Source organism: Saccostrea echinata, unplaced genomic scaffold, assembly GCF_033153115.1.
Source record: "Saccostrea echinata isolate AGI-Se365-2 ecotype Australia unplaced genomic scaffold, CSIRO_AGI_Sech_v1 ptg000009l, whole genome shotgun sequence".
NCBI classification, from domain to species: domain Eukaryota; kingdom Metazoa; phylum Mollusca; class Bivalvia; order Ostreida; family Ostreidae; genus Saccostrea; species Saccostrea echinata.
The window spans coordinates 28,042,313-28,065,023 of record NW_026889758.1 but is presented as its reverse complement, the minus strand read 5'-3'; the positions used below and the strand labels follow the sequence as shown (position 1 = coordinate 28,065,023).

General features: G+C 31.7%; 1 protein-coding gene and 1 long non-coding RNA gene across 2 annotated transcripts; both read left to right on the top strand.

Annotated features, from left to right (window-relative positions):
• Positions 1-678: 678 nt before the first annotated feature.
• LOC133182611 (coiled-coil domain-containing protein 175-like) lies at positions 679-20,273 on the top strand. The gene is made up of 12 exons (XM_061317457.1): positions 679-707; positions 1,986-2,054; positions 17,876-17,953; positions 18,081-18,140; positions 18,278-18,385; positions 18,469-18,498; positions 18,595-18,627; positions 19,451-19,528; positions 19,647-19,706; positions 19,847-19,954; positions 20,080-20,109; positions 20,229-20,273. Exons 3-12 carry the CDS (start codon positions 17,897-17,899, stop codon positions 20,271-20,273), a joined length of 609 nt encoding a protein of 202 aa, XP_061173441.1. The 5' UTR covers positions 679-707; positions 1,986-2,054; positions 17,876-17,896.
• LOC133183546 (uncharacterized) lies at positions 2,550-2,983 on the top strand. The gene is made up of 3 exons (XR_009720671.1): positions 2,550-2,566; positions 2,683-2,742; positions 2,884-2,983. It is a non-coding gene; the product is annotated as an uncharacterized LOC133183546 (long non-coding RNA).
• Positions 20,274-22,711: the final 2,438 nt, after the last annotated feature.

Here is a 22,711-nt window from a genome sequence, read left to right as displayed (position 1 = left end):
TTTATTGTTACTTTTACTAGGAATCATTAATGGTATTTTTGAAATATATATATATATATATATATATATATATATATATATATATATATATATATATATATATATATATATATATATATATATATATATATATTAACTACTACATTTCCTACAGTTTTTGTCTGGTTTGAACAAGTTTTGATACAAATGATAACTACATAAAGATACGAACTTATGTACAATCCATACTTTACCTGGCACACTGCTTTTACTTAAAATATATCAATAAGTTTAAATTATCTTAATATGATACCTCTGCTAAAGCTTATTACATGTAGAGTACAACTTGATACATGATCCCGATGTAATTATTAATGGTAAAACAAAGTGTGTATTTTACATTTATTTTACATTTAAATTTTACGTTTCCAAATGCTGCCCAAGAAGCTATTTTTAACGTGCTTTTTTTGTATTTTTTAAAGATGAAAATCCAGAATGTTAAGAAAAAAAAATCTTTTATGCAACTGTTTTTCTTTGAACCCTTTTCGGTTTAAATTTGTAGAGCTATACACATTTTACAGTAATAAGCATAAAATTCATTTTGTTTTCTTCAGTTAAAATTGTTCTATGTACCCAATATTGTTTTGCTCAAGGCATTTTTCGAATTAAAAAAATTTGTTTTAATTTTCTTTTAGACAAGGACAGTCAAGAGAAGAAAATTTCCTATAGTAAGTCATGACATTATGAGAAGTAAATATTAAAGTCTGGAGCATGTTTGGTCCCTAAATGAATAGTGGCCTTGACTCATTTTATCAAGATTACATATAGATAAACCTTAAAGATTAAAAAATGGCTTCTTATTTTCTCCTTTAATAATTTCTTTAATATTCATCAAAGAAGCAAGTTATTGATAGCTTAGTTGTTTATAATACGTGTACATGTATTTGTAAAGGGTAACTGCACTTAACACTGGGTTTTGGGTCTTTTTTCGTCGCCTCTGTTGCTTTTATATCTAAACCTTATTTCACTTTTGTATATTTACTAAAGAATTCTGTCAATTTGGCACCAAAGTTAAATGATAAGTTATTTTAGACTGTGATACAATAACATTTTTTATGTTTTTTGTCCTTACTGTTTTCCAAATATAGAGAATTCACACTTACCTGCCCATGATTATGCATTAGATATGCATGAGAGGTGGAGCTAACATTGTAAGAGGGGCTCTAAAGTAAGACTAGATAAATAACAATAACATTTATAAAAATAAGAGATTACTCTTTCCCATCTCCCCCTTTATTCTGTATGGCACGAGTACACTATTAACAAAGGTTTCAAAACGAAATTAACAATATCAGCACGTCTTTGTAAGGAAAGAATACTGTGAATCGATGCCTGACAATTCAACGTGTTCGAGCACAGTGTCCTAGTTAGCACAAAACATGCTACCTTACAAGTCATGTGACGGAATTTAGTATTCAAAGAGTTACCTGAGATAAGAAATCACGTGGGGAATTATAATATTCAACATGCCATAGTCCTTGGTTACAACAGAGAGGGCGAATGTAAGAAGAAGCATTTTTTTCTCATTTAAATCATGAGCGCATGTTTGTCTATTAATCTCCTTTTGACACATCATTATCAATGCAAATATAAAACTACTGTTTAACGGAGAACAATTGACAAACATGCGCTGACTATGTATAAAATCAGTGAAAAGGTGGGCGTCCTAATTATCGTACGGAGATTCAACAAATTGTGATGACTCCCGCCTTTGAAATCAGCTTCGTACTTCGTAAATACATACTTTTATTTAATGTAATTATGTAAAGTTGTAGATCAGATGTTGACCGTTTCTGCAATTAAAAGAAAAATGCTTGTTTTGAAAGTTTATTCAGTTTCAATTTTGGCATGTCCTTAAGTGCAGTCATCCTTTGAAGACAAAACATTTTAATTTTGAATCAATATAATTTCACTTTTTCATTCTTTGATTTTTCGTTTATCAAAAGAAAGTGATCCCAGATCGTGGTAAAATCAGGAAACTTCCACTAGGAGCAGTGAAAGTCACTTTTGAAAAGGTATTACACTTGCTATGATTTATTGTTCTTTTCTTTCATTTTTTTCATCACTCTTCTTGCATTAATTTAATTTGAAAAATGAAAAGATATTCTATGGAAAACTTTGAGATCAATAAAATTGTAGAATTCAATCTCAAGGAAAGATTTAAATATTTTACGTTGAGTGATGTAAAATTTGTAGGGCAGCATATGCATTTCTATTTCTTTTATGGTGGTGGACTATAACAAGAGTAAAAAAAATCCGGATTGCAGTGTTATATCAGAATACGATTATCTTGAAATCGCTGTTTTCATTTAACAATATTTAATACTCAGAATACACACCAAGCTCTTAACTCTGAAAATTGAAATGAATTGCAAAATCTTGGTAGTATAATGAACAAGAATAACATCGAAGAAATAATTTAATGTAGTATTTTGTGTTTTAGAAGTTAGTTGAAAAGCTGAAGCTGAAGATGATAACTGACATGTACAAAAATGTAAAAGAAAAAGTACTACAAATGAAGAAAAAGGTAACAATGGAATTTTATAATGAGTTTTAAGATGGTAATTATTAAATAAAATTTAAATCTGTTACTAGAAATGCAAAAAAGTTCTTAAATTGCATTTTTTTAAAATAAAATGTTAGCTAAAGGAGAAAATACAAGAGAAAAAAGAAATTTTGTCCTTACCGACAAAAACGACTAAGGTAAGACACACATCCTAAACAGGTTAATAGCCTTCTTAAGTGAACAATACAGCTGTAGTGTACAACTACTTGTTGAAGTACACTGTTTTCTAGAATAAACATGTATCTTTATTCTTAAAGGAATACTTTTTTGATATGTAGGAAAAGAAAACTGTAAAGATGCGTAAGAAGAAACTCGAAAGAAAAATAAAGAAAATTAGAAAGATCTGCAAAATAACTAGAAAGGAATTGAAAAGAATTCGAGAAAGGGTAAACTTTCATCCATGTTTCAATTTTGTTTCATTTTTACGAAACATTCAATATTATATAATTAATGTGCTCTGTTGTTTTAGAGGAGAAAATTGCAGGAAGAGATGTACAAGGTATGTATAACTTTTAAAACTGAGGTATTTGTTCGACGGTTTTTCATGAATTTGTGCTGTATCAGTTAAATACATATGAAAGACTGTAGGAGCATATTGAATGCCTTTTTTTTTAATTTAAATTTTTTTTGGAATAAGTCCTATTGATTTTTATTTTTAAGGATGGTTCAGTGGCAAATATAAAAATAAAAATGTTAGCAGCCTTCTTATATACATGTGCACATAAACAATCAAAATTATAACTTTTCCCCGAGGGAAACTTTCTAGAAAAGTATATTAAACAATATCATGATTTTTAAGTTTTATTGTGAAGTTCGATCTGATTCATCTAAATTTTACCAATATTGCATGAGGTTCTGAATCTCAGAGTTCAACTAGGAAAACGAAGTATGAAAAGTAATACACTTTTCGAAATGTTACTTTTGAAACCATTTATACAGTGCTTTTCTTCTTTTAATTGTGTAAATTAAAAAAATAATATACGTTTTCTAGATAATTCAGGATAAAATCGTGTGCAAATATTATCTTTGAATCTTTGTTTGGTCTAAATCATTAGATCTACACAGAATCTACATTAATTGGCATAAAATTCTTTTTTTTAACTCAAGTTTTAAAAAAGTCATTCTATATACACAATCTTACGGTGCTCAAAGCATTAATGAATCACAAACTTTTGTTTAAATTTTCCCTTTTATTTCCTTTTAGACAAAGACAGGCAAAGGAAGAAAATCTCCAATAGTAAGTTATTAAGACATTGCAGATATTAAATTCTGGACTTAGTTTATAGTCCATGATAGAATTATAAAGGTCGAGGAGAAATAATCATGATTTCACTTAGAAATTACAGTAAAAAAGCTGACTAATAATTTGTTTTTAATAAGTTCTTTAATATTCATCAATGTAGCATTTTCGACAGAATAGTTGTAATAAAAGTATATATGAAGACAGATAAGTTTTATTTTGAACTGATATTATTTTACTTTTTTCATTCTTTGATTTTTCGTTTGTCCAAAGAAAGTGATCCCAGATCGTGGTAAAATCAGGAAGCTTCCACTAGGAGCAGTAAAAGTCACTTTTAAAAAGGTATAACCTTAACATTAATTAATTATCCTGTATTTCCCCCTTAGTTTTTTTTTATTGCAGTTAATTTGAAAGGGAAGATAATCTATGCTCATTTTCAAGATTATTAAAATTTTGAAATTCAAACTCAGAAAAGATTCGATGATAAAATATTGAAATTCAAACTCAAGATTCTTTTTGTCATATCATGTTAAAGAGCAAGAGCCACTTAGGGCCTTTTTTGGCCCTGAGAATTTCTGAAAAATCGAAACTGCTCAGTTTTGGTTGAAAATGCTGTATTTATAGCTTGGACACTTGGGGACCATGTATCTATTGAACATGACGTAATTTTCTCTCTAGCCAATGCATTATGACGTCATAAAATGCGTCATTTTCTCATATCCTGTAAATTCCCTTAAAAATGACCAAAGGTTGAGGTATTTTTTCAATATTTCATATAGATCACAACCTCTGATCCAAATTATGCAATTACATAATGAAAGATCTGTTTCTGAAGATCACAAAATATGTTTTAATTTTTGGATCAAGGGCTGTGCTCATATTTTAATTCTTTGCTGAAGGTAGTTAAATACGAATGTTTTCTGCAAGATTCAAAAACATTGCATTTTCTCTAAGCCTGTTTTCCAATACGTGGATTCTCAAAAAGAAAATTTGTTATAGGAAATAAAGCACTAAGTCTCTACTTTATTTTGATATATGAAATGGGACAGAGGGTGATAGTCAATTTATTGATATAAGGACAGGGCCATTTTATGCATGAAGTGAACCTAGCTCTTTGTAGGACAACATGCATCTTTCTTTCTCTTAGATGATGGATTACAAGTATAATGTGGGAAAATCAGTTTTGCAGTTTATAATGTCATATCGTGATACTATTACCTTGAAAAATGTATTCGTTAAACGTCAATATTAACACTCAGAACACAGACTAAACGCGGGTTTGCTTTTGTCATCTATTTTGGCATATAATTTCCAAGGTATGTCTGTGCACATCAAGTATGATGCCAGTTTCGTCACAAAGAAAGACAAAAAGGTGACGCTCCACTTATTCCAGTTTTATTCTCTGTAAATTACTTTAGAAATAGTCCGTTCAAAACAAGTAAACTAATACAAAGTAAGTTAATCTCGAAATCTCTGAACAAAGGTAATTATAAGTTCGAATTCTGATATGATTATATGTAATGTCTATGGTGTGTAAATGTTAAAACAAACTAATACAACAGAATAGATACGATACCCAATACAAGGAATAATTTATATCCTAATTGATGCTATGATAAAAGTTAGTCATAATGAGACAGTGTAAAATAATGGTATTCAAAAAGAAGGTTATTGTTTAGCTGAAAACTAATAAGTGGGAAATGGTTATATAAAGTGTCGAAAAGTGGTACGTCTTGATGCTATTGATTTTGGTAAAATTTTGTGATTTAAAATTTTCTAAAAGTTCCTTGGAGTGTTTAATTATCCATATCTGATTAACACAATTTTCGAATATGTTGTTGTACAGTACTCCAGATGTTTTCACACTGTAGTTGATATTTTCTTGAGGGAGAAAAGAAAGAGGTTTGGTAGAACATTTACTAGAATTTGCTATGTACCTGATTGTAAGGATTTTTTTTGAAGTTTTGGAATCCAGTATGGATATGATAATTCATATTCAATTTGATTGTTGGCAATTAAAAAATTTAAAACTGACATACAGTGTATGGTTTTGAAGAATTTCCTTCTTCGAAAGGTAAACTATAAATTGGATTACAAATTGTAGAATTGAATCCAAGTTCCTCTAAAAGCAATTGTGATATTGAGCCTTACAAACAAAGACTATGCTGCTTCTCGTTTTTTTTCAGCTGGAACCAGTACATATTAATATGTATTTTATTCTTATTGAAGACCGAAGGATAGATGATTTAACAGGAGACTTAAATTTAAACATCCATCTTATATTTTTAATCTATTCTGACAAAGTGTCTAGGCCTTCCAATTCATATTTGACCCATCATCATTCATTATCTTTGATAGAATTTATAATATTTCTGAATTTTTGTCGCTAGTTGAAAATTTGGCCCTTTTAAAAAAAAGTGATTTAGATAATTATTGTTAACTATAAACTATATTCACATCACCAGTAATGGCGTGTCCAGCAGGACTGTAGTTGTAGGGAGAAGAACATGAGCATATAAGAGGATAAGTAGAGTTTTTAAAAATATTTTTAAAAGAGTTTGGAGCAATGAATATTTTTTGTAAGAAACACAAGGTGTGGACTTGAAGTATGGTGGAATACAAGACTGGGCCCTTTACTGATTAAGAATATTACTAAAGTTAATGACGTCAGTTCCTTTGTTGGCCAGGATTTCTTGAGGATTCTTGTATTCCGTAAAACGTGGATTCCTAAAAACCCTATGACTGGCAATATCCATAATCACAGAATTAAGTCTGTATCCTTGTATTGAAGAATGCAAGTATAAACTTTCTTCCTTGATATTTTGAAATTCCTAAATAATTCGTCTACTTCTGTAAAAAAAAAAAAAAATCTGACTTTTTTTTTCCCACAAATAATTCTATAAAATTGGTATAATAAAAACGCTATTTTCGATATACATGTATTTCAATAGAAAAACATAAAATGAGTTCCTCAAACTACACCACGTTCACAGTAATATTTAATTAAAATTAAGTAGGTAAACTTGATGAAAATTGCAGCTGATATGCTGCAAATTCGAAGGAGCGTTATGTCAGATTTTCAGGATATGTTTCTCAACTGATCTTAACACGGAAATTTGAAATATAATGCAAATTCATGGAAATATAAAGATCAACAATATCACTGAAGAAAATCTGCATGATTTATATGGTCTTTTTTGTTCTAGAAGTTAATTGAAAAGCTGAAGATGATAACTGACAAGTATAAACATGTAAAAGAAAAGGCACTGAAAATGAAGGAAAAGGTACTGGTGGAATTTATATGACGAATTTATGAGAAGGTTTATTAATACTAGTAAATCAAATTTAAATCAGTTATTTATAATGCAAAAAAGTTTTTTTTAAATTTTCCTTTATAAAATGTTAGCTTAAGAAGAAACTACAGAAGAAAAAAGAAATCTTAACCTTGCCAACAAAAACGACTAAGGTAAGACACACATCTTAAACATAACCTTCAAAAATGAACAATACAACTAAAGTGTATAACTACTTCTTGAAATACACTATTTTCTAGAATATACATGTATTTTTATTCTTAATGGAATATTTTTATATGAAGGAAAAGAAAATTGTAAAGAAGCATAAGAAGAAACTCGAAAGAAAAATAAAGAGAATTAGAAAGATCTGCAAAATAACTAGAAAGGAATTAAGAAGAATTAGAGAAAGGGTAAACTTTCATCCTTGTTTCAATTTTGTTTTATTTTGTTAAAAAATGATATTCGATAATTTATGTACTTTGTTGTTTTAGAGGAGAAAATTGCTGGATGAGATGTACAAGGTATGTATGATATGAGGTGGGGGCATTTGTTCGATGGTTTTTTCATAAATATGTCTTTTTTAGTTAATATGAAGGGGAAGAGGATCATTATTATCATAATTTGAATGCTTTTTTTTTAAATTTCTTTTTGAATATATCCTTTTGATTTTTAATTTTCAGTAGCAAATAAATAAAAGAGTTAAGGGGTCTACATGGGTTTTCATTCCGCAATACTTCTAACATGGTATTAAAATAAAGCGTTTTATGCTTTTAAAGAAGTAATTTTAAAACAAAATGTATTTTTCAAAAATGCTTTTGAAATTTTAAGCATAGGAATTTGAATATCTCTTATATGCCTGTGCACTTCATTAACCAATTTTTTTTTTTTTTTTTTTTTTTTTTTTTTTTTTTTTTTTTTTGTGGAAAAGTATTTTGAAGTACATCATGATGTTAACTTTTTTTTCATTATTCAACCTGAATCATTAAAATTTTACTATGGAATATATATTGAGGTTTTAAATTTCAGTTGACCGTCACGGTAGCTCAGTCGGTAGAGCGCTCGCTCCGTGATCGGAAGGTCGTGAGTTCGAATGTCGGCCGCGACTGGCCTAAGTCGATAAAAAAAAAATAGATAGCAAGTGTTCCTTCGCCAAACGCTCGGCACTTTGAAGTGAAAGTTGAGGGATGAGACCTTAAAAACCGAGACCCCGTGTCACGACAGGCGGTGGCATGATAAAGATCCCTCACTGCTCAATGGCCCTAAGTGCCGAGTAAAGGTCTAAATTTGAAGCCCTTCACCGGTATATGGTGACGTCTCTATATGAGTGAAAAATTCTGGAATGGGACTTAAAACAACATACAATCAATCAATCGATTTAAATTTCAGTAGTCAACTAGAAAACACAGTACGAAATATCAGACACCTTTCCCAGCATATGGATTTTTAAGTATATGAATGCAATTAAGAAATATGACATAATGCATTTCATTTTTTACAGAAGAGAAAATGGGAAGAAAAGGTAAATGAAGTAAGTAAAACATCCGATTAAAGAGGTTGCATTGATGCAAGCTCAGTAAGTAATACGGATGCAATATCAGTGACTGTATTTTACTTTTGTATAACAATACAAAGTTCAGATATACGTTTGAGCTCTGCTCGTTGTAAACGTTAACATTAGTAAAATGTTCACTCGATGTTGTCTGTAAACAATATTGCAAAATACAACATCTGCGATAATGTTTGAATTTTTTGTCTATAACGACACAATTGAAGAATATCTAAATATAAAAAAATTCTCATTGATTTTTTTTTTTCAAATTTGATTGTTCGTGCTGCTAATAAAAAAAATTACTGTTTAATTACTCCAAAAGGTAACTCTTCCTATTGTTTTGTCTGATTTGAACAAAAATTGCCACAATTGCAGATTATGTCAAGATTCATTTTTCATTACTTCAACTTCCTAGTTCAATAGAAATAATACAAATTGAATAAATACCCAGATTCAATTTTGATAAAAGCTTTTTCTACAATCATAAAATACATAAGCATATATACATTTTCGTGTTTCATCATTCAATTTTACAAGGAATCATTAATGGTGTTTTTGAAATATAGAGATATTTTTTGAATGCACATCTTTTGTCTGATTTGAACAATCCTTGATACAAACGAAGGCTATTTAAAGATTCATACTTTTGTGAAATTCATACTTCACATGCCAATGCATCTGCTACTAAACATCTAATAATAAGTTGAAATTATCTTTGTATGATATCCCTGCTACTGCTAATAGAACTTCCATGTAGAGAATGTTTTGATACATGATCTTGAAATCATATTTAGTAATGGTAACGCACGGAAGTGTGCACTTTTAAAAATCTTTCTACGCAATTCCAAATGCTACTTTTGAAACTATTTTTAAAATACTACTTTTCTTTCTTTGTAATGATTAGGTTAAGAAGTTCAAGAAAAATTTTTATATGCAATTGTTTTCTTTGAATCATTCTTGGTCTTAATTAGTAGTGCTACAATTTCCAGTAATAAGCATAAAATTTATTTTTTTTTTCCTTAAAAAAATGTTCTATGTACACAATTTTGTATTGCTCAAAGCATGTTTGTATCACAAACTTTTGTTTTAATTTTCCTTTTATTTTTTCAGACAACGACAGATAAGGGAAGAAAATCTGCAATAGTAAGTCATTTGACATTTTGACAAAATCGAGGGGTTATCAGAAAGTTCGTTGACTAACGCCATAAAATTAAAACCGCTTGAGATACATCACTGATTTTTTTTTAATTTTTTTATTTTTACAGATTTAGTCCGCATTACCTTTTCTATATCTGTAGAATAACTATAAATCATAAAAATTATTTTTCAACAAATTATTAATGATTTTGTAAGCAATCGTATGATCAAGAAGCGCAACCTCATAATACGACTTATTTTCTACCTGAGCCTAACGGAAAAGAATTCTTTTGATATGAGCATCTATCATCCAAAGATCACGTTAATTCACTTATGTGGTATGACACAATTGTTCCATAAAATTTACAATTTTTACTTCATTTTGTAAGTTTTATGAAATCTTATCGTTAATTTTACATGAAATATCCAAACAACTAAGGGTTTCAAATGACGCCAGGGGGAAGAATGCCTTTTTCCCACATAATTCTATAAAGTTTTCACCCCTTGAAAAACTGGCATAAACCTAGGAAATATTCAAACATGCTACAGAGAAATAAAATGCATTCAGAGTTAAATGTTTTCAACGTCAAAAAAGATTCAGAGAAAGGAGAGATGTACTCTTAGTCGATTTGTAGTCCGGTTGTCCATAGTCGAAAAAAGGACGTTGCTCTTGTGCCGTAGGCATTGAACTCGTACAACCAAATTATACAGGCATAATCAAGTGAGGGACTTTCCCTATATATAGATCCATTTACAATATTATGAATTGAAATCATTGTTCATGACATTGTAAAGTCATATAACCAAGACAGGTTTCAGTCTTTACTTACTCCAGGGAATGTCATCAAGAAAAGTGAAAGTGTATTGATGACACTGAGAAACAATGAGTCATGAAACTCAACGGCGACAGCACCGGGTGATCATGTAAGGCCTTTTGTATTTAATGAAAATTTAGCAAACAACGTATCAAGCTAAAATTTTCAACACTTCTTAAACTTTTGTTGTTTTATGTTTCTTATAAATTTTGTAAGCGCCGACTACATAGTATTAATTTTATAGCATCAGTCAACGAATTTTTTGATAACCCCTCGTAAATATTAAGGGGGTCGACTGGGGAATCCATTGCGCAATACTTCGCGCATCATAGTAAAATGAAGCGTATTTACTCTTTTAAAGCAACTGTTTTCACATAATTAATAAGATGGAACAAAATTAAGGAATCACAGGTTGATAAATCTTATAATAATTTTATATAACTGATTTTTAAAACGATTTTTCAACCGATAGGTAGATTGACGTTGTAATAGTGTGTTTGTGACGTTATGATAAACTGAAGTTCTTTAAGAGGGGGGTCATAAAAAATGTTATGAGAGAAAAAGTATTAAATATAAGCTCTTGAAATTCAGAACATAGAAAATTGAGAATCTCATAATTATTTTCGTAATTCTTTATGTAAATCCTTTATATCTGTCATATTTTGTAGTACTCCATAAAGACAAAAAAATCGTTAATTTTGACATTTTGAGATGCCCCCTCTGGAAACCACACAGTAGAATTTTGTATTTCTTACACAAAATGTACAATATAGTATTACTCATCACATATTATAATTTGAACAAAAAGTCTATTGTAGTATTTGTATAATTTGCTTTGAGGTGCGAAAAACTGGCACTTTCCCGTATAATATAGTAAATATACTTGTATTTTGAGACAGTCCCTTAAAAATACCTAGACGGTAGATTTTCCCTAAACTTGGCATGTACACTGAAGTCAATGTAAGTTACATATGGTATAAAATTAAAGTTTCTCTATTGTAGTTTTCACACAATAAACCCCCAGTCGGCTCCCTTAAATTCTCGCGTTAGTTTAGTCCCTAAATGAAAACTCATTTTATCAGGCCACAAGTAAATAATCATAATGTCATGTAGATGTTAAGATGAAGAAAATTAGTTAGCCCCATAAATTAATTTGCGTCCCTTTATCAAACACAGATAAATAATAAAAAATTACTTAAAAGTTACGATGAAAAAAGAAAAAAAAACAAATCTGGCTTTTTTCCCTCTTCTTATAAGTTTTTTAGGTCACCTGAGTCACTCAGGTGACCTATTGCTATCCGTTTTTGTCCGTCGGCGTGTGTCGTGCGATGTGCGTTAACATTTGAACATTTTTAGCTTCTTCTCTGAAACCGCTCAACCAATTTCAACCAAATTTGGCATATAGCATTTATGGGTGAAGGGGAACAAAAATTGTGAATTTCATGGTCCCTGCCCCCCTGGGGCCTGAGGGGTGGTGCTAAAACCACCAAAATTAATGCAATCTTTAAAAATCTTCTTCTTTACTCCTGGACATCAAGCAGTCAAACTGTTGGAATCATTGTAATGAGCATTGAATTCTCTACCAAAATTGTGAAATTCATGGCCCCAGGATTAGGGGTTCTGGTGCTAGGGCGGGGCTATATAGATCATATAGTGAAAGTGCATTATTTCTTTGAAAATCTTCTTCTCTGCTCCTGGGTATTAAATAAACTAACTAAGTATATAGTTAAGATGAGTAAGAGTGCCTCTTCCAAAATTGTGAAATTCATGGCCCCAGGGTCTGGGATTCTGGTGTTAGGGCGGGGCTCTATTGATTATATGGTGAAAATGCATTAATTCTTTGAAAATCTTCTTCTCTGCTCCTGGGTATTAAATAAACTAACTAAGTATAGAGTTATGATGAGTAAGACTGCCTCTTCCAAAATTGTGAAATTCATGGCCCCAGGGTCAGGGGTTCTGGTGTTAGGGTGGGGCTCTATTGATTATATAGTGAAAATGCATTAATTCATTGAAAATCTTCTCCTCTGCTCCTGGGTATTAGATAAACTAAGTACATAGTTATGATGAGCAAGAGTGCCTATTTCAAAATTGTGAATTTCATGGCCCCAGGGTCAGGGGTTCTGGTGTTAGGGCGGGGCTCTATTGATTATGTAGTGAAAATGCATTATTTCTTTGAAAATCTTCTTCTCTACTCCTGGGTATTATTGAAACACATTAAATACATAGTTATGATAATCAAGGATGCCTCTTCCAAAATTGTGAAATTCGTGGCCCCTGGATCAGGGGTTCTGGTGTTAGGGCGGGGCTCTATTGATTATAAAGTGAAAATGTTTTAATTCTTTAAAAATCTTTTTCTCTGCACCTGGGTATTATTTAAACAAACTAAGTACATTGTTATGATAAGCAAGGATGTCTCTTCCAAAAATATGAAATTCATGGCCCCGGGGACAGGAGTTCTGGTGTTAGGGTGGGGCTATATAGATCCTATAGTCAAGGTGAATTATTTCTTTGAAAATCTTCTTCTCTGCCAATGGGTATTGTATAAACAGACTAAGTACATTGTTATGATATGCAAGGATTGTGCAAAATTGTGAATTTTATGACCGCAGGTTTAAGGGTTTTGGTGAGGGGGGGGGGGGGGGGCTTCTATTGATTATATAGTGAAAAAGCAAAATTTCTTTGAAAATATTCTTTTCTGCTTCTGGTTTTAAAAGCAAAGAAGCTAAGTGTATAGTTATGATGAGCAAGAGTGCTTCTTTCAGAGTAGTGAATTTTATGACCCCTGGGTCAATGTGCTGGTGTGAGGGTGAGCTCTTGATAATATAGTGAAAATGCATTAATTCTATTAAATAATCCTGTTTGCTCCTTAGTGTTAAGCAGATAAACAAAGTGATTAGTTATGATGAGCAAACTTATGGTCCCAGGGTCAGAAGCTCTGGTGTTTTTTTTTTGGGGGGGGGGGGCTCTATTGATAATATAGTGAATCTGTAGTAAAAATGCATTATTTCTTTAAAAATCTTCTCCGCACCTGGGCATATCTGAGGTAAATAGAGTAGAAATTTTTATAAGGAAGGGAATTTTTACCAGATTTTTGAACATCTGGACCATTTGGTCAAGTGTTCTGGTCCTGGCCAGGGCTCTATTAGTTTGTATTCTACTGAGAGGAGTTATTCCCCTTTGCCATTTACTTTTGATAATTTATCACTGTAAATAATGTACTTGAAAGGTAAATAGAATAAGAGAATTATGCAAAAACTTTTATTGTACAATACAAAAAGTACTTTCATTGTTTTAATGATCAGATAGACTTGTAAGTAGTAGATAAATAAAAATGAGACAAAAATAACTTGTCTTATTAAATGTTCATCAAAGACCAAGAGAGGCCAATGTAAGAGATTTCAACAAGGGATTAAAATAGTACAGAAGCATTGATAATTTGTTAATATACCGTATGGTGATAGTGATAAATGGGGAACGGATTAGAACCTAATTCATGAACTGTTAATGAATATTAAGACCAATTATTTTGTTGATCATGATCACCCTATTTTTTTTCTTTTGGGCAACAAAGCTTCACCTTTCAGTTCATATTATACTCTATGCATCCTTTCAATTATTGTATCATACTCAGGTGACCGTTAAGGCCCTTGGGCCTCTTGTTTTTTTAAATATTCATTATTGAAGCGATTAATTGATAGCATAAGGTCTTAAATATATTTTTAAATATGAAGATGAAATACATGGAGATAACGAACAGTATTCAAGCTCAAAAGTCCATTAAACAGTACAAAATAGGTGCAGAGCAAACACGGACCTCCAAAACATCAGAGGTGGGATCAGGTGCCACGGAGGAGTGAGCATCCCCTGCCGATCGGTCACACCCGCCGTGTGCTCCTTGTCATGATCGGGAAATAACGGAAAAATCCGTCGACTATTCAGTGTGTAAATAATGACCTAACAATTAGTATGAAAAACGTCAGTCAGCATTTGACTCAATGATAAATTGTATTTGCTGACAAGGTCATTGTATCGACCATAGAACTTACGAAATGATGACTTTAAACGAGACTGCTGATATTCTTGTTTCATCAACTTGTTTGTCAATGAGAACTACTCACGCTAACTCTCGATTCCCGCCTACATTTTAAACCCATTTAATTTAATACTAATGGCAATTTGGCCGTAAAATCTTTGTTGAATGCAAAGAACAGTTCAATGGTAATTGATTGATAATTTTAATACCAGTGTTAAATATTTAATTACCCCTAATTCCAACTCTTTAAATAAGGGGGGTAGACAATATTTTCCATTGAAATCGGGCTTTAAAGCATCACCACATTTTAAAATATTTTTGGATATGAATAAATGTTCCTTAAATCTTTTCTTATGTTTTATGCATATAAAATCAAGCATATATTATCAATAAAATACAATGTTTCAATTGTAAACCCCTTTGAAATTGGTGAAAAAATAAGCATTTTTGTAGTTTTTAGTCTGTAGACATATGTTCCCCCCGTGAAACACAAAAAGCTTTGGTATGAATTTGTGAAATGATAGTTCATATTACCTGTAAAAAGGAATTTTTGTTTCACGGGGGGGGGGGGGGGGAGATGTTTTTAAAAATATATTCCGTTTTCCGTTGATTTCTATAGTGAAAAACACAAGTTTTACCAAAATTATAGAGTTATCTCTCTTTGTTTTCCCCAATGTTTTATGAAAATTCATATAAATATCTGTATAATTATGAAAAATCATTCAAATGTGTTAACTTTTGAAAATTGACTTGGAGGTAGGCGGGAGAACAATACTATCGTTCGCAGTTCTTTACTTCGTTTTAGAAATTGTACATACGTAGAGCATGCTCTTGCGTATCGAATCAACTGAGAGATATAAACCCCGTATGCAGGTGATGAAGGTATATTGCTGCATAAGTAAGGGAAGTTGACGATTGAAAAATTAAAGTCATCAACTTTATCATAAAGCTTGGTTGTTAGATTATCATTAACGTCTTTTTCAAGTAAAATATCTAAATATGAAACAGATGTGTCAGACTCTGTAGTATCTTTTATCTCAAGCTCACCGGGATATATCGTATCGACATAAGAATGGAAATAACCATTGTTAATTGACAATACGTCGTCGATATATCTAAATGTCGAGTTGAAGGCCACAGCAAGTGTTTTTCTTCTTTTCACGTATAAGATTTTAAACAAATCCTGCTTCATATGAATACAAAAAAGGTCTGCTAATAACGGGGCGCAATTGGTACTCATGGGAATTCCAATAGATTGTTGAAAGACCTGGTCTCCAAAAACCACATACTCGTAGATATTGTCAATCAGAAACTCAAGCATCTTTTAATGTCAACTTCAGAGTGCTTGTGTGTACAATCAGAATGTTTTTTAACAAAAAATTTTTGCAAATGACCAATGACAAGGTAAGTAAATTTACGAGTTCCATTTTTATTGAAAAAGCAGCTGTCAATGATATCAAAAAGCCTGGATTTTAATTTATCGTGGGGAATGGTTGTGTTTAAAGTTGAAAAAGTCGTAAGTTTTTAAGCTGTTGATTTTGGTAAAATCTTGTGATTTCAAATTTTCCAAAAGTTCTTTGGAATTTTTAAGTATCCACATCTGATTTACACCACTTCTCGAATATATTGTTGCACAGTACTCTTGAAGTTTCCCCTTCACTACTGTTAATGTCTTAGTGAGGAGTAAAGAAAGAGGCTTGGTTGAACATTTACTGGAACCCGCTATGTATCTTTGTTTGTAAGGATTTTTATGAAGTTACGGAATCCAGTATAGATATGGTAATTCAAATTCATTTTGGTCGTTTGGAATATTAAAAATATTCAAAACTGACATATGATTTTGAAGAATTTCTTCCTTAGAGAGAGAATTATGAGTATAAGTTGGATTACCACTTGTAGAATTAAATCCAAGTTCCTCTAAAATACATTTAATATAATGAGCCTTACAAACAAAGACAACCTTATTACCTGCTTTGTCAGCAGGGACCAGTACGTACTGATCATGTTATCTATCTAATTTCTTTTTTTCACTTCTAGATTATTGAATACAGAAGGAAAGATGGTTCTCATATTGCCCCTCAATCTTTTAATGCGCGATTTTAACACACATCTGATACATTTAATTCATTCTGACAAAGCGTCAAGGTCTTCTTTTTCATGTCTGGCCCATCGCCTGGCGTAATCCTCTACAGAATTCATAATATTTATGAAATTCCGACGCCAGTTGAAGGATCGGGGTTCCCTATATTTAGGACCTTTTAAAATTAGTGATCTAAGGTCCTCATTATTAACTATATTTACATCACCAGTAATAACGTGTCCAGCAGGACTATAGTTATAGGGTGAAGAAGAACATGAACACGATGGAGGATTATGTTTCAGATATTCTATATCCAGGCACTGTAAAGTTTTCTTGTAATTAAAAAGTTTGGAAGCAATAGCCGATGTATATTTGTAGGAAATTCAAGGTGTAGATAAGTCTTATTTTGAATTAATTTCATTGCATTTTTTTTATGCTTATCCAAAGAAAGTGATTCCAGATCGTGGAAAAATCAGAAAGCTTCCACAAGGAGCAGTGAAAGTCACTTTTCAAAAGGTATAACCTTGATCAAAATAAATTGCCCCGCATTTTCTATTTCTCATCGTTTTTCATGTAGTTTCAGTAAAACATGGATATAGCGAACACGTTTACATTGAATTTACGGTTACAGCGAAGTAATTTTCATTCTTCATTGTTCTAAAACGTATTGCAAACGGATATAACGAATTACGTTTATAACGAATCAAAATTGTCTGTCCATGGCACTTCGCTGTAAGCGTATTTTACTGTACTATGAATGGAAAGAAATACGATGGACAACTTCGAGATTTTTTAATTTCTAGAATTCAATTTCAAGAAAAGATTTCTTTATACTTTAAGTTGTATGAAGTAAAAAAAAAATTACGACAATGCAAGCATCTTTCTGTTCTTATGATGATGGTCAAATAGAGGGGGAAAACGCTTTTGCAGATTACATGTTATATCGTAATTCTTTTTTCTTGCAAAGTCTGCATTCATTAAAATTCAGTACATGTATTTAACAATAGAAAACTGACCGAACTTTCAATACTGAAGGTTAAAATGAAACGCAAATTCATGTTAGTATCTCAATGAATAACATTTTAAAAAATCCGCATGATTTATGTATCTTTTATTTTAGAAATTAATTGAAGAGCTGAAGATGATAACAGACAAGTACAAACATGTAAAAGAAAAGGCACTGAAAATGAAGGAAAAGGTACTGATGGAGGTTACACAATAAGTTTATAAGAAGCTTTGTTAAAGCTTGTATATAAAATTTAAATATGTTACTAGAAATACAAAAAAGGTTTGTTTATTTTAAATTTTCCTTTATAAAATGTTAGCTAAAGCAGAAACTAAAGGAGAAAAAGAAAATTTCATCCTTACCAACAAAAACTTCTAAGGTAAGACACACATCCTAAATAGGTTAATAGCCTTCTTAAATGAACAATACAGCTACAGTTTATAACTTGTTGAAGTACACTGTTTTCTAGAGTAAACATGTATCTTTATTCTTAAAGGAATATTTTTTTATATGTAGGAAAAGAAAACTGTAAAGAAGCGTAAGAAGAAACTCAAAAAAAAAATAAAGAGAATTAGAAAAATCTGCAAAATAACTAGAAATGAATTGAGAAGAATTCGAGAAAGGGTAAACTTTCATCCATGTTTCAATTTTGTTTCATTTTTACGAAATATTCGATATTATATAATTAATGCGCTCTGTTGTTTTAGAGGAGAAAATTGCAGGAAGAGATGTACAAGGTAGGTAAAACTGTGAGCTGAGGGCATTTGATCAACAGTTTTATGTTGCTCAAAGCAATCATGTTTTGCAAACTTCTGTTTTAATTTTCATTTTAGACAAAGACAACTAAGGGAAGAAAATCTCCAATAGTAAGTCAATTATGAAATCACAAAAATGTTAAATCCTGGAAGTAATTCATTCCCAAATGATTAATAACCTTGACTCATTTTATCAAGGTCACAATTACTCATTATAGTACATTTACTTTAGGTTACATCGAAAAAAGCGGGTTCCTTAGGGGTGTTGCTAATCATCTCTTTTATACATAAATTATTTGCTTTAAGATGCATATCTTCATTCCTAAATTTGAAGGAAAGGGTTTTTATTTAGAGGAAAATTCATCAGAGAATCTTTTCATTCTTTTATTTTTCGCTTAATCAAAGAAAGTGATCCCAGACCGTGGTAAAATTAGGAGACTTCCACCAGGAGCAGTAAAAGTCACTTTTCCAAAGGTATTACACTTGACCATTATAACATGTACAGCATTTTCTTTTCTTTTAATCGTATTTGATTCAACTAATTTGAATGGATAGAGAATCAACATGTATTTATACTTTTAAGATTATCAAATTTATAATTAATTTTACAAGATAAGTTTTGATGGTCAATTTTATAAACTCAAATTTACTCTCTCTCTCTCTCTCTCTCTCTCTCTCTCTCTCTCTCTCTCTCTCTCTCTCTCTTAGACTTTTATAGTATACATGTAGTAGAATTGTTGTGAAACTAAAACTAGAACATTGCGTTCTTTCTTTATTTATTTGGATTCAATATTTCACACTCAGACCACAAGTACAAACTTGAAACAGAGGAAATTGAAGTAGGTGGAAAATTCTTGAAAAATGTATAATAAAAAAAAAATACAGTAATAACATCCGAGAAAAATTCAGACGATTTATGTGTGCTTCATTTAAGAAATTAGTTGAAAAGTTGAAGATGATAACAGACACCATTAAACGTGTGAAAGAAAAGACACTGAAGATGAAGAAAAAGGTACTTATGTAACTTGTATAATAAAAAAGATGGTCGCTGAGATATCATTTTTTTTAATTGTTACTAGAAATGCTAAAAAAATTATTTTGATTATCCATTTTCCTTTATAAAATGCTAGTTAAAGGAGAAAGTACAGGAGAAAAAAGAAATATTGTCTTTACCAACAAAAACGACTAAGGTAAGACACATATCTTATCATAATTATCCTTCTCGAATAAACAGTACTTATCGCTTTATCTGCTTATTCAAATTCAGTGTTTTCTTTAAAAAAAGATGCATCTAGCCCTGTTCTTAAACCTGTTTTTTTTTGTTTGGCAGGAAAAGAAAACTGTGAAGAAGCATAAGGAGAAACTCGAAAGAAAAATAAAGAGAATTAGAAAAATCTGCAGAATAACTAGAAAGGAATTGAGAAGAATTCGAGAAAGGGTAAACTTTCATCTTATTTTAATTTAGTTCTTATTTGAATTTTTTAAAATTATTTTTTGTTATTATTCTTATATATATATTTTTTAATTTGGAATAAACTTTGTAATGAGCTTTGATCTTTACAGAGGAGAAAATTGCTCGTGGGGATGAACAAGGTAAGTGAAACTGTGTAGTAATGGCATAATTGTATGCTTTTTAGGTCACCTTGGTCACTCAGGTGACTTATTGCTATCTGCTTTTGTCTGTAGTGGTGTGAACATTTGAACATTTTCAGCTTCTTTGCTTCTGTACCAATTCAACCAGTATTGAGCGTCTATGAGTGAAGTGGAACAAAATTGTGAATTTTATGGTCCCTATTCTCTGGAGCATGAGGGGTGGGGCTGAAACCGTAATGATTTATGCAATCTTCAAAAATCTTCTTCTTTTACTCCTAAATGCTCATCTGGTGCATCAAAATTGGAACCGTATAAGATTAACATAATCACTCCTGGGTTGAGGCCTCTGCTGGTGGACTATACTTCGGTACTAGCTTGAAAATACGGACATATATTTAATTGTTGTGGTAAAATTCAGAAATTTATTTCAAAACTAAGGATTATCTCCCTCATGCATAGCTCCAATTTTCAACGTATTAGGCTCCAGTCTTTGACACCCCCTTTTTAGCTCTTCAAAGTGTTTATTCTTTAAATATTTCGGATTTCCAACGTTTCGGCATGAACATCACTGAGGAGACATAATTTGTTGAAATGTGCATCTGGTGCATCAAATTTGGTACCGTATAAGATTTACATCCTGTACATCAAGCAGTCAAAGCATTGAGTCCTCTGTATCATTTGTTGAAATTCATGGTCCCGTGGTCAGGGGCTCAGGTGTAAGAGTGAGGCTCTATAGATCATGTAGTAAAAATGCATAAAATTCTTCAAACATTTCTACTCCTGGGTAGAAGGCAGACACACTAAGTGCATAACTAGCTCTCCTGAGCCAAAGGCTCAAGTGAGCTTTTCTAATGAAAAAGTATCCGATATCCATCCGTTTGTCTGTTTGTCTCGATGTCATCTGTCATGTGTTGTCTAAATACTTTTCACATTTTCGACTTGTTGCCCGAGTGGCGCAGTGGTAGAACGTTTGCTCTAGAATCGCGGAGAAAGGAGTTAATCCTTACAAAGCAGGTTCGAATCCCACTGTAGGACGTGGAGACCGGTCCTTCAAAGGAGACCGTATAAACCGAGTTCCCGTGTCGCAATAGATACTGGCACAAAAAAGATCCCTCACGGCTCAATGCTCCTGAGTGCCATGTATAGGTCAAAATTTGCAGCTCTCCATCGGCAAGTGGTGGCATCTTCATATGAGTGAAAAATTCTCGAGAGAGACGTTAAACAACAAACAAACAAAAACTTTCAACTTTTTCTTCAGAACCAATGGGCCAATTTCAACCAAACTTTGTCATAAAGCATCCTAAGATAAAGGGATTTAAGTTTGATCACGGGAAGTGCCAAGCCCCCATTCAAGGGGAAATAATAAAGAATTCGTGAACATTTGATTGCATCAATTAAAAAAAATCTTCTTGTCAAGAACCAGTCGGCTAGAAAAGATGAAACTTATGTGAAAGCTTTTATATACTGTAGATTCAAATTCGTTTATATCATGAACCCGGGGGGTACGATGAGGCTACAACAGGGGGTCATTGTTTTACAGACTAATATATAGGATTTATTTTTAAAAATCTTATTTGCAAGAAGATCAAAGCCATTATTAGTCATATTAAAACAGAAGCACCATCAGGTATTGAAGATCCAACTTTATTCTAATTATGACCCCCTGGAAATAGGGCGGGGTCACAACAAGGGATCGATTTTTACATAACAACATATAGGAAATATATTTAAAAATCATCTTCTAAGGAACATCTCAGGCATTATTAGTCATATTAATACAGAAGCATCCTCAGTTAGTATAGATTGAAGTTTGTTCAAATCACAACCTCTTGGGGTAGGCCACAACAGGGGTCAAATTTTTACAAAGGAATGTATGGGAAATTTGAAAAATCTTCTTCTCAATATTAGCAAAGCCATAATTAGTCATATTTTTACCGAAACATCATTAGGTACATATGTAGTGTAGATTCAAGTTTGTTTAAAACATGACCCCAGGGGATAGGGCGGGCCACAACGGAGTATCAAAGTTATACATAGTAATAAAAAGGAAAATCTTGAAAAAAATCCTCTCAAGAAGAGCAAATCCATGATTATTCATATTAATATAGTAGCATCCTCAGAAAGTGCAGATTCAAGATTGTTCATATCATGAATCCGTGGGGTAGGGTGGGGCAACAACAAGGGATCCAAGTTATACATTGGAATATAAAGGAAATATCTTGAAAAATATTTTCAAGACCGGCAAAGCCATGATCTGTCATATTTATATGGAATCATCCTCAGATAGTGTAGATTGAAATTCATATCATGAATCCTTGGGGTGTAGGGGGGAGAGGCAGAAATGGGGGATCAAAGTTTTACATAGGAATATATAGGAGAAGTCTTTAAAAATCTTTTCACCAGGAACAGCAGGGCCATAATTGGTCATATTTATATAGAAGCATCCACAGGTTGTGTAGATTCAAGTTTGTTCAAATCATGACCCCCGGGATTAGGGTGGAAATCAAGGTTTACCATAGGAATATATAGGAAAGATATTAAAGAGTCTTCCCAAGAAGAGCAAATACTTATATGGAAGCATCTTCAGTGGTATAGATCGATG

Bases quoted from the DNA above. Each gene is read 5' to 3' on its own strand.
- LOC133182611 (XM_061317457.1), top strand. From the start codon at position 17,897: ATGATAACAGACAAGTACAAACATGTAAAAGAAAAGGCACTGAAAATG. The intron at 18,141-18,277 runs GTAAGACACACA...TTTTATATGTAG, and splicing joins TACCAACAAAAACTTCTAAG to GAAAAGAAAACTGTAAAGAA. The intron at 19,529-19,646 runs GTACTTATGTAA...ATAAAATGCTAG, and splicing joins CACTGAAGATGAAGAAAAAG to TTAAAGGAGAAAGTACAGGA.